Source organism: Cajanus cajan, chromosome 6 (assembly GCF_000230855.2).
Source record: "Cajanus cajan strain Asha chromosome 6, NIPB_CcT2T_4, whole genome shotgun sequence".
NCBI classification, from domain to species: domain Eukaryota; kingdom Viridiplantae; phylum Streptophyta; class Magnoliopsida; order Fabales; family Fabaceae; genus Cajanus; species Cajanus cajan.
The window spans coordinates 60717556-60730017 of NC_138522.1; the positions used below are offsets into that span (position 1 = coordinate 60717556).

General features: G+C 36.8%; 1 protein-coding gene across 1 annotated transcript; it reads right to left on the minus strand.

Moving 5' to 3' along the window:
* Positions 1 to 787: 787 nt before the first annotated feature.
* On the minus strand, positions 788 to 2629 carry LOC109797282 (protein ECERIFERUM 26-like). Its single transcript, XM_020357267.3, has 2 exons — positions 2054 to 2629; positions 788 to 1718 (listed from the first exon to the last, which is right to left on the minus strand). The coding sequence occupies exons 1-2, from the start codon at positions 2480 to 2482 to the stop codon at positions 897 to 899; spliced, it is 1251 nt and encodes a 416-aa protein (XP_020212856.1). The 5' UTR covers positions 2483 to 2629; the 3' UTR covers positions 788 to 896.
* Between the last annotated feature and the right edge of the window lie 9833 nt (positions 2630 to 12462).

The window sequence follows — 12462 nt, forward strand, 5'->3', positions numbered from 1 at the left end:
TAAAGTAAAATTTAGACAATATTTTAGACAACATTAAAAAAATGTTAAATTTAGTCTAAATTTTTAAATTTAGACAACGTTGGGTGTTTATTTAGACACTATTTACAAAATTGTAGCTTAAATTTAGTCTAAATTGTTACCTATATTATCTCATTGACAACCTTAAAAAAATATTCCCTGATGCCACTAGCAACGGTCATAAAAGTGTTGCCTATAAAAATAGACTACATTTCTAAAACTGTTCTTTAAAAATTAATAATGTTGCCTTAAATTAAAAAAAAAACCGTTGCCACTGAAGATCATGAAAACCGTTCTTGGAAGTTTAGGTAACGGTTTTTTTGACATCGTGGGCACAAGCCAAAAAACCGTTGCATATTGAAATAGGCAACGGTTGATAAATCCACGCTTGAAAAACCGTTGCCAAACCGTTCCCTAAACTTTTAGGAACGGTTTTTTGGCTTTCAACAACGTTTTTTTATTGTTGCCATAAATAACAAATGTTGTAGTGTATCATTTAAATAGATTTCAAGAGAAGTGAATCCAAATTTTCAACAAAAAAAAAAATTACTTAGTAAAAAAGTGAGAAAAAAACAAGAAACAAAAGAGAATTAGCAAAAAATAAATAAATATTTGTTTTGTTTGGATAGACAGAAATAAAAAAATATATAATTTAGTTAGATAAAAAGAACGAGGTTTTCTTAAAAATAATATATATTTATAATGATATTACAATTATAATTTTGCTTATATATCTCACACTTTTTTAAAAAAAAATTTCCTTTGTCAATGATTATTGAAAGAGATTTTTTATTAGCCTTGAGGCGTTTCCATCAACCAAACAACATAAAACAATTATTTTGACTCCCACAAACATGTTGTGATTTGAAAAAAGAAAATCAACTTTGTCCTTGGAGAGATCCAGAAAGAACCATGGCTGGCTCCAATTCCAATATGACTTCATCTTTGATTAGTTTAGCGAGTTCCTCCTCTTCCGGCAGCGTCACGGTCACGGTTCTTGAAAAGCCTCCTTCTCTCGAAGGCATGACGAGGATCAAACCACCACTCCCCACATTCCCCACGCGGCACGAAACATGAAGCGGCTTCTCGTCAGCGCAAAACGAGGGCGCATAGAGCAACGACGAGGTTTGGTCTCCCTCACGGGTCAGCAAGTGCTCCATGCAAACGCATGTTAACTCAGCCCCATACTCGTAGTTACTCCCTCCCTCACTTTCCTCCTCCAAGTGGGCATGCACAGCACTCACCACATGCCCCAGTTCTTCTCCCTCCACTTTCCGCGAGACCCTTGAGAAACGCATGGCGTTGCCCAAGTAGCCAAGAGGAAGCGACTCTTTCGCCCTGAAGTCGGTGCACAAGGTTATGTGGCCGTCGCTTTTTATGCGCGTCCAGAACACAGCGGCGAGGAGGTCGAAGGGGGTGGCGTTGGGACACGTGTGGCGGAGGTCGGAGAGGCGTTGCTTAATGGCTGAACCGGGAAACTTGAAGGTGGCTGTGGGAAGGGTTGCGTTTGTTGGAGATGGAGACTCTGCGTGTGGGAGCGCGTGATTTGGGAGTGGAGCGACTCGAGTGGGGTGGGTGATGGGCACGTGGCGGTGAACTTGGGTCCATGACTCGAAGAAGGAGGCTAAGAAAGTTAGGTCTGCCAGCATGTGAGTACAACTTAGCCCTATGGCCACACCTCCTCCTTCGAAGCTGTTTATCTGCAACGTACCAATCAATCTATTTCTATCAGTATCATCAATTACCTAATTTCTACCATATATAGCAACATTCTTCTGATGGCTAATAAGAGGACTCCAAATAAAGAAATAAAATGAGATCCATATTGTTAAATCAATACCTTTTGTATTTCTCATAAATAGTATGACCAAGAGTGTCTAGTGTCAAGTATTTCAAATCGAAAAAAATAAATAACTCTCACTCTATTTATGAATCTTTATGTAGTCCTATTATTTTGTATTTTATAATCAATAAAAAAATGTGTTGAATGCTTCGTTATTAGCACTTCAATGTGAGCGTGGGAGTGATAGGGTACCTGAATTCGGAAGGGTGGCCATGTGGAAGGATCGTGATGAGGAGGCATATGATCCCAAGCAACGAGAAGCTTCTCCTCCGATCCAGAGGCAGATCTGAGCCATTGATGAAGGGTGGCATCCACCGTGGCCTTTATGACCCTCACGCCCGCATCGTTACACTTAACCTCCCAGCCACCATCCACCCCTGGGCCCAACCGGCCCGTCAAAGTTGGGCTCAGAGTCAGAACCTCACACAAGGATTCCCTCAGCGGGTCCAAATCGAAGGACTCAAACCACTTGTCCTCATTCTCGTAGTAGAAAATGACGTGGAGAGTGTGGGAAGCCATGGCTTGGTCCAGCGCGGATAGGGCATGAACCTTACCCGAACTAACGGGCTTGCTTGACACAACCGTTAGTTTTGAGTTCAGAGTTACCCTGGAGTTGGACATAATCGTTTATGCTTTCACCACAAACACAAACACAAACACAAACACAAACACTTTATGTGTATTTGGTTACTTTACATAACATAAACAAACTACTATATTTGTAGAGCTCTCAAGTCTAACCCTTCAACAAATGGGATGAAATGAAGAATGAAGACTGCTGATTATTCTTAAATGGACAGTTGAGAGTTAAAGAGGACGGTGGTGGTTGGTGGCTTTATTTATGACTTACCACTCCGATATCATATAATGCTTTTCAAATCTTCTAACCACTATGCCAATTTATGTGGGATATCATTCCATGCTTTTCAAATCTTTACAATTTTTACTTTTTTTTTTTTTTTTGTTAACATATACTACTAGCAGAAACTTTTGTTCCGAGTTTTACTAATACTAAAATTTAAGTAAATTTTAAAAATAAAAATGTACGAGCTATATTAAAGGTGAGTAAATTAAGTATTTTTATAATATTTTTTATCTTTAAAAAAAAAGTGAATAAGCATTGTATTATTATTTTATACTGTTTTTAATTATTTATATTAAATTTTATTAAAATTGAATATAAAAAATATTAATATTTTATTATATTTTAAAAATACATATTTCACTAATTTTGATTTATATCAATAAGATATAAAATAATTTTGGATTAATATAAATTTATGTATATATAATTTAAATAAAAGAAATTTTAATATTTATTTTAATAATCATGTTATTGGACCAAATTTAGTATTATTCGGACCAATAATCTATTAATAAAAATAATAAAAATTACAATACTAACTTACCAATTACTAATTTTTATTGAAAATTTGATTAATTATTTTTAATGAATTATTTCTTTTAATAATATTTTTTTATATATAAATTCGAATCTATTTGTTAAAGAAATCAAGTATCATATCACTCAAATCAATAATTATATAATTTAATCCCTTCTCAAATATTGAAAAATATTTTGCAGATTAAAAGGTGAAGCATAGGATAATAAGATAGTAAAGTTAAAGTTAGTCGGCAGCAAATTACACGGCCAAACTTTATGTGCACTTAAGACAATTAAATATAAGTAATTAGTTCTCTTAATTAAATGTAATTAGAACTTAATTTGTAATTAAATGATCTTTAATTATGAATTCCAATATTAATAATTTTTTTAGATTAGTGAAATGACTAAATTGTGTTTAATAATGCTCTTTCTGCTTGTGAATAAAAGTAATAACAATATAAAACTAATTCAATTTGATTAAGAAAGTTGTTAACATCATTTAATTTTGTAAATCCCATCTTAGAAAAAAAAAACTTATTTTTTAAACTATTATTTCTTGAAACTTCATGTTCAACATTACTGTTTTAATTATCAATAGATGAATATTCACTATTAACATTGGTTGATGCAGACGATAATAACTTATCCCTTGATCAAGTTGTATAGGATTTTAACGATAGTAGATATATATTTCATACTAATATTGTAGTTACAAAAAAAAAAGTATGCATATTTGATAAGAGAACCAAAATTATATAATTGAAAATAAGGAGACTAATATTACAAAATAGACATTATAAAGAGGTCAAATATGCGATTTAATTATCCAATCAAAACTCTTTCGTTTTACAAAAATTATTTTAGTTGGTACTCAAAATTTATAATTAGCGTATTAACCCTCGAGTAAAAATTCAATTTAATGTCTAAAAGATATATAATAGAGGTGACCAATAGGTTTATGAAAGAATTTTTGTGACATCTAGGTCCATAAAGTTAAATTCCATTATACAAGTTAGTCATTTCGTTATATTTAATTACTAACTTTGTTAGTTTCTTAAATAGTCAACAGATAAGTGTCAAGTTGACACTTATTCTTTATCTCAATTGCATGTTCTCTCTCCTAATAACCTCATATGGACCATAATGTAAGGTTCTGAAACTTTTCAACCAATAATAGACACTTTATCATGTTTAAATATCGTGGTCATGGATGTTCTGGTTAAAATGGAAGGTTATTGGATTTTGTAAGATTTCTTGTAGTTAGATTTTGTAAAATAAGTGGTCGTTCTAAAATATCTTAAATAAGAATGCGACAATTGAATATTAATAATTTTATTATATTTAATTATGGATCACAAAACTTTTCTAGTAGAAATAGGAAAGAACTAAGTGATAATAGTTCTCTCTGTTACTGTGAAAACATGTTTTTGTTGAAAGTTTTACGAACAACTAGAAACTCAAGTATCTTTTTTTTCATTTGTCCTTTGCCAAGGATATTATAATTATGTTATTGATGTTTCTATTTTTTCTTTCCTCTTAATGGTCTAACATTTCATTTTTTTGTTGGGTTACATTGTGGTTCATATTAAGTGATTAGGAAAAAAAATAATCAACTCAAAAAGAGAATACATATCAACGTGACAATTAACTACTGACTAATCATGAGACTAACAAAGTTAGTAACTGAGTATAACAAAATGACTAACTTGCATAATAGTTTTAAAATTTAGGAACCCATATGTGATAAAAAAAAATCTTTTACACACTTATCAATCACATCTACCATCTTTCAAAGATCAAATTGAGTATTTATTCATTAACCCTCATAAATAAATAAAAAACACAAATGACTATCTTATGTGAGAATATTTTTAGGTGTTTTCTTTGACAAGAGTATTTTTAGAAATTATTTCAACTTTATATCTAGTTTAATTTTTATCTATCACAAATATTTATAAATTAAATTTTACTTTTTTAAAAATAATTTATCAAAAAATTAAAATAATCGCGTGTTACAATAAAAATTATTTTCATCAATCTAAAATATATTTTATATATTTAAAAAATACAGTTATTCAAATTTTAAATATAATTTATATATTTAAATATAATATTTATTTATATACATTTTTTATTTTAAATTTTAGTTATATATAATAATCATTTAACTTGTACATTACACATGCTAAATATACTAGTATAAATGTGTATTCAAATAATAATAAATCTTTTGTCAATTACTAACAAGTTATTGGTTCAAGTGATAGTGTGACCCGACTGAATTTCTTTAAATAAAATATTGAGTTTGAGTATTGTGGACAAAAAATGGTTAAAATGGGAAATCTTACTAGTTAGATTCCTCGACAAAGATAAATTAATTATTCACATAAATGATAGATATTTTGTACCAATTAATGACATGTTTACTAAAAAAAAATTATTTTATCAATTAAAATTATTTTTAAAAGCCTTAAATTTTTTTGTATTCATATTTTATGAATTATTTTTTTCTATTTGATCCATTAGAATCACAAAGACAATATTAGAGTTTGAACTTAAAATCTTTTACATATTATCTCAATTCCTACCACTAGATCAATCTTAATGATTCTTTTACGCATTAGTTTATATTTTTGTTATCAATAAACTAAAAATTTAGATATTTCAAATATATATTATTAAAGACTCTGTTTTTTTTTTTATTTTAGTTCTTAGAATAATTAATTAGAAAATTACATGTGAAAGTTGATAACCAATGAACATTTAAGTGAATTAATTAATTACACAAAGTTTAAATAACTATACTACCTCAAATTTAAATAATTTATTGCACACTACTTTTTTCTTATTTAATTTTTTTAATTGAATATTCAAATAAAAAATATTTTTAACAGCAAAAGAATAATAAAACAGTGTTTAGATTTTTTATTTGATTATCTAGTGTACTATCCGTACTGCCATGCCGAGCTCGAGCTCGGTATCACAGCGTGGAATAACCTCGGGCATGCACTGGGAGATCTCGGCCTAAGCGAGATCCACAATCTAATCAGATCATAACTGATCTCGGAGATCTCGCTCCAAATGAGATCCGCAATCTAATCAGATCATAACTGATCTCGGAGATCTCGCTCAAGATGAGATCCGCAATCTAATCAGATCATAACTGATCTCGGGGATCTCGCTCCAGACGAGATCTACTATCTAATCAGATCATAATAGATCTTAGGCCCAAGGTCCAACACAACCCTAATTCACACAAAGGTACGTGCATTATTTATACGAGACTCATACTCCCACAAATACTAACTTTAGCATCGGAGTCTCTTTTGCAGGTACCACCCCCATCTTGGAGCACTAGCGTACCCGTGAAGGAGGCTCACCGATCTTACCTGGCGGATCAGCTCTACAGCAGATTTTCGGTAAGAATATTTGGCGCCCACCGTGGGGCCGATCAAGACAGCTCTTATCGGCCACCTATATGGTTTTCACCAGAAGCCACAACAGACGCGCAACAGACGACCTGGATCACTCAACTACCATGGATAGTGACGCAGCAACGTTTAGGAGGCTGATCGACCAGGTCGAACAGATGCGGCAACAACACGCCGCCGACCTACAAAGCATGCGTGCCAAGCACGAAACTGATCTAGCAGCAATGCGCACTGCTAATGAAGCCGACCTAGCGGCACTACGCGCCGAGAACGAGCGCATTCGTGCCCAACTCCCTCGGCGTCCCTCAGATCAACCCCCTCTGCAGAGTAACCTGAATGAGGACGAAGGGCATTCGGTTTCTAAACCCCGAACTACGACCAGAGCACCGACTCCACGACCTGCCACGCATCGGTCTCATGCACCGACGCACAAGTCGACTCAGGATGTCAGTAGGGCCCCCACTCATGTCACAGAGGGTCAAGAAACTTTCTGCAGTCATCTTTTTGTGGATGGCATCATGGAGACTCCACTCCCCCGCAGATGGAAGCCTCTCCACCTTGATCGCTATGATGGCACGACGGACCCCGATGAACATATTGACCTGTATACGACCCAGGTAAACCTCTACACTAACAATGATGCTATCTTGTGTAGGGTTTTTCTGACCTCGCTCAAAGGGGCCGCACTCAACTGGTATACCCAGCTACCTGCCGAGTCAATTGACAGCTTCAACACTCTGGTCAGACGATTCACGGTGCAGTATGCAACGAGTCGACCTCACCTCGTAACGTTGGCTGCTCTGGCCAGCCTCAGACAGGGCGACGACGAACCACTACGGACGTTCATGGAACGTTTTGCAGGCATCTCGGTGAAGATTCGCAACTTGAATCCCGAGGTCGCCCTACACACCATGCTCATGGTGCTCAAGCCGGGACCTTTTGTGGACAGCCTGTGTCGCCGAGCTCTCGCTGATATGGACGAACTTCGTGCCCGAGCTGCCAGGTACATACAGATGGAAGAGCACTCTGCTTTTCGTGACCAGGTTCGCAAAAACCACAAGGAAAACAAGACCAAGGTCAGGCCACAAACATTTAAAGTTGGCGACCTTGTTTGGTGGGGTGAGAGAGGCAAGAATAGACCCCTCCGAAGGGAAATTCCGAACTTGGAATGTCACCCACCTCAAATTTTATTTCTCTTAACTTGTAAATCCAGGTGACGTACTCTTTTTCCTCCTCAGCCTTTTTTCCCACTAAGGAAAAGGGTTTTTGGCCAAGGAAGGTTTTAACGAGGCACACCTAAAAAATAATCAACAAAACAACTCTATTCCCATACATTTTTGGTATTGGCACATTAATCGTGATGACTTGCCGAGGCCGAGTCTGAACCTCGAGATCTCATTTTATTAACCGAGGTCGAGTCCGAACCTCGAGATCACATTTTCTTAATCAAGGTCGAGTTCGAACCTTGTTATGCCGAGGTCGAGTCCGAACCTCGAGATCACATTTTCTTAACCAAGGTCGAGTTCGAACCTTGTTATGCCGAGGTCGAGTCCGAACCTTGAGATCACATTTTCTTCACCAAGGTCGAGTTCGAACCTTGTTATTCCGAGGTCGAGTCCGAACCTTGAGATCACATTTTATTAACCAAGGTCGAGTTCGAACCTTGATATGCCAAGGTCGAGTCCGAACCTTGAGATCACATTTTCTTAACCAAGGTCGAGTCCGAACCTTGAGATCACATTTTCTTAACCAAGGTCGAGTTCGAACCTTGTTATGCCGAGGTCGAGTCCGAACCTTGAGATCTCATTTTATTAACCAAGGTCGAGTTCGAACCTTGTTATGCCGAGGTCGAGTCCGAACCTCGAGATCACATTTTCTTAACCAAGGTCGAGTTCGAACCTTGTTATTCTGAGGTCGAGTCCGAACCTCGAGATCACATTTTATTAACCAAGGTCGAGTTCGAACCTTGATATGCCAAGGTCAAGTCCGAACCTTGAGATTACATTTTCTTAACCAAGGTCGAGTACGAACCTTGTTATGTCGAGGTCGAGTCCGAACCTTGAGATTGCATTTTCTTAACCAAGGTCGAGTACGAACCTTGTTATGCCGAGGTCGAGTCCGAACCTCGAGATTGCATTTTCTTAACCAAGGTCGAGTACGAACCTTGTTATGCCGAGGTCGAGTCCGAACCTCGAGATTGCATTTTCTTAACCAAGGTCGAATTCGAACCTTGTTATGCCGAGGTTGATTCCAAATCTCGAGATTGCATTTTCTTAACCAAGGTCGATTTCGAACCTTGTTATGCCAAGGTCGAGTCCGAACCTTGAGATTACATTTTCTTAACCAAGGTCGAATTCGAACCTTGTTATGCCGAGGTCGAGTCCAAACCTCGAGATTGCATTTTCTTAACCAAGGTCGATTTCGAACCTTGTTATGCCAAGGTCGAGTCCGAACCTTGAGATTACATTTTCTTAACCAAGGTCGAGTACGAACCTTGTTATGCCAAAGTCGAGTCCGAATCTTGAGATTACATTTTCTTAACCAAGGTCGAGTACGAACCTTGTTATGCCGAGGTCGAGTCCGAACCTCGAGATTGCATTTTCTTAACCAAGGTCGATTTCGAACCTTGTTATGCCAACGTTGAGTCCGAACCTTGAGATTACATTTTCTTAACCAAGGTCGAGTATGAACCTTGTTATGCCAAGGTCAAGTTCGAACCTTGAGATTATATTTTCTTAACCAAGGTCGAGTACGAACCTTGTTATGCCGAGGTCGAGTCCGAACCTCGAGATTTCATTTTCTTAACCAAGGTCGAGTACGAACCTTTTTATGCCAAGGTCGAGTCCAAACCTTGAGATTACATTTTCTTAACCAAGGTCGAGTACGAACCTTGTTATGCCGAGGTCGAGTCCGAACCTCGATATTGCATTTTCTTCACCAAGGTCGAGTTCAAACCTTGTTATGCCAAGGTCGAGTCCGAACCTTGAGATTACATTTTCTTAACCAAGGTCGAGTACGAACCTTGTTATGCCGAGGTCGAGTCCGAACCTTGAGATTGCATTTTCTTAACCAAGGTCGAGTACGAACCTTGTTTTGCCGAGGTCGAGTCCGAACCTCGAGATTGCATTTTCTTAACCAAGGTCGAATTCGAACCTTGTTATGCCGAGGTCGAGTCCGAACCTTGAGATTACATTTTCTTAACCAAGGTCGAATTCGAACCTTGTTATGCCGAGGTCGAGTCCGAACCTCGAGATTGCATTTTCTTAACCAAGGTCGAGTACGAACCTTGTTATGCCAAGGTCGAGTCCGAACCTTGAGATTACATTTTCTTAACCAAGGTCGAGTACGAACCTTGTTATGCCGAGGTCGAGTCCGAACCTTGAGATTGCATTTTCTTAACCAAGGTCGAGTACGAACCTTGTTTTGCCGAGGTCGAGTCCGAACCTCGAGATTGCATTTTCTTAACCAAGGTCGAATTCGAACCTTGTTATGCCGAGGTCGAGTCCGAACCTTGAGATTACATTTTCTTAACCAAGGTCGAATTCGAACCTTGTTATGCCGAGGTCGAGTCCGAACCTTGAGATTACATTTTCTTAACCAAGGTCGAATTCGAACCTTGTTATGCCGAGGTCGAGTCCGAACCTTGAGATTACATTTTCTTAACCAAGGTCGAATTCGAACCTTGTTATGCCGAGGTCGAGTCCGAACCTTGAGATTACATTTTCTTAACCAAGGTCGAGTACGAACCTTATTATGCCAAGGTCGAGTCCGAACCTTGAGATCACATCTACTTAACAAGGTCGAATTTGAACCTTCAAACAACAAATTTGGGAACTCCTCAAAAGCCCCTTTGCTCTTACATCACTCGGTGCTTGGGGGGCAAGTGTACTGGCCAACCGAGTTATCGACTTGTCCTTCACCAAACTGCTGACTCGGTCAAAGGTTTACCAGCCTAACCAAGCTGTAAGCTCATTATTGCTGAGCTCCTTAGCTCGACCATGAAACATAGACATCGGAACACCACATCGGCCCAAAAAGGCCACGCCATCAAAACAAATAAAAATACAATCTTGTCGTCGCGCTGCCCACGCGTTATGGGAACGAGGTGACGACTATGACACATGGCATCTCGACAGGCAGATGTACGCGAAGGGCCACAGCCACTTGACGAGCTCGGACTTAACTCCTCGACCTACGGTCTTCGGAGCTCGGGGGGCTAATGTACTATCCGTACTGCCATGCCGAGCTCGAGCTCGGTATCACAGCGTGGAATAACCTCGGGCACGCACTGGGAGATCTCGGCCTAAGCGAGATCCGCAATCTAATCAGATCATAACTGATCTCGGAGATCTCGCTCCAGATGAGATCCGCAATCTAATCAGATCATAACTGATCTCGGAGATCTCGCTCAAGATGAGATCCGCAATCTAATCAGATCATAACTGATCTCGGGGATCTCGCTCCAGACGAGATCTACTATCTAATCAGATCATAACAGATCTCAGGCCCAAGGCCCAACACAACCCTAATTCACACAAAGGTACGTGCATTATTTATACGAGACTCATACTCCCACAAACACTAACTTTAACATCGGAGTCTCTTTTGCAGGTGCCACCCCCATCTTGGAGCACCAGCGTACCCGTGAAGGAGGCTCACCGATCTTACCTGGCGGATCAACTCTACAGCAGATTTCTGGTAAGAACATCTAGTAATTTTTTTTAAATTGCTCTAAGTAACACTAAACAAATTATAATTAACATTAAATAAAGTGATAATATATATATATATATATATATATATATATATTCAAATCATAATTAATCTTTTAATCAATTGAAATTAATTTTTATAACTTCATAAATTAAAAGTTTTGAATGACTACATATGTGTTAGATATTTGACAAGCATGTTAATTGTCGCAAATAATAAAATATACATAAGTTCAATTATCGAATCTATATGTATTTGCGCAAAAACTAATTAATTTACTTTTTTTTATTAATAACTAAGATAAATGGCGGATTAGGTATTCGCGAATCCCGTCATACAAAGATTGCTTTACCGGAAAAACTTATTTGAAAATTTATTGATAAGTCGGAGACTCCATGGGTAAACTTCTTAAAGCACAAATACTTGAGAGATTACTCCATTCTTGCTCTCAAAAGGTCACATAACCATTCCTACACATGGCGCAGTATTCTGAATTTTCACCAAGGAACTAGTAAACCTTCTTAGGCTTGCTAACTGGAGTAGATCAATAACGGATTGGGACCTGCACTGGTTTAGCCTTCCTAATAGCATACTAGAGCTCTTAGTTTTATATATTTTGAAACCCATGTGATCTTGCATGCATGAGGTTGCATCGGTTTTAGTTTTGGCTTTGTTTGATAGCTTAATTTGTTTACTTTTCTGTATTTTTTTTAATTTCCCTTGTACCGAAGAAAAAAATCTAATTTAATGTTCATCAAACAAAACATGTTAAAGATATTTGCATAAAGATACATAAATAATTTTTTAGGTTTTTTTAATTGATAAGTTTAATGATAAATGAAGCAAATTAAAAATATTGTAAAATTGAAGATAAAATATCTAGAGATTGATTTCACTTTTCTTATAGGTATCTTTATCGATTATTATTCAATTTCAGTAATTATTTAATTAATTTAATAACTAACAAAAATTGACTAATAAAACTTATTTTATCCTAGTCATAGTCAATTCATTATTGGTTAGGTGTATATCATTCTCATTCAAAAGAAAATCTCTTAAAATTTTAGATT

What these genes read in the sequence shown, in the direction of transcription:
- LOC109797282 (XM_020357267.3), bottom strand. Translation starts at nt 2,482, where the DNA reads ATGTCCAACTCCAGGGTAACTCTGAACTCAAAACTAACGGTTGTGTCA. An exon ending in GGCCACCCTTCCGAATTCAG is followed by an intron (nt 1,719 to 2,053) that starts GTACCCTATCAC and finishes GGTACGTTGCAG; the next exon opens with ATAAACAGCTTCGAAGGAGG.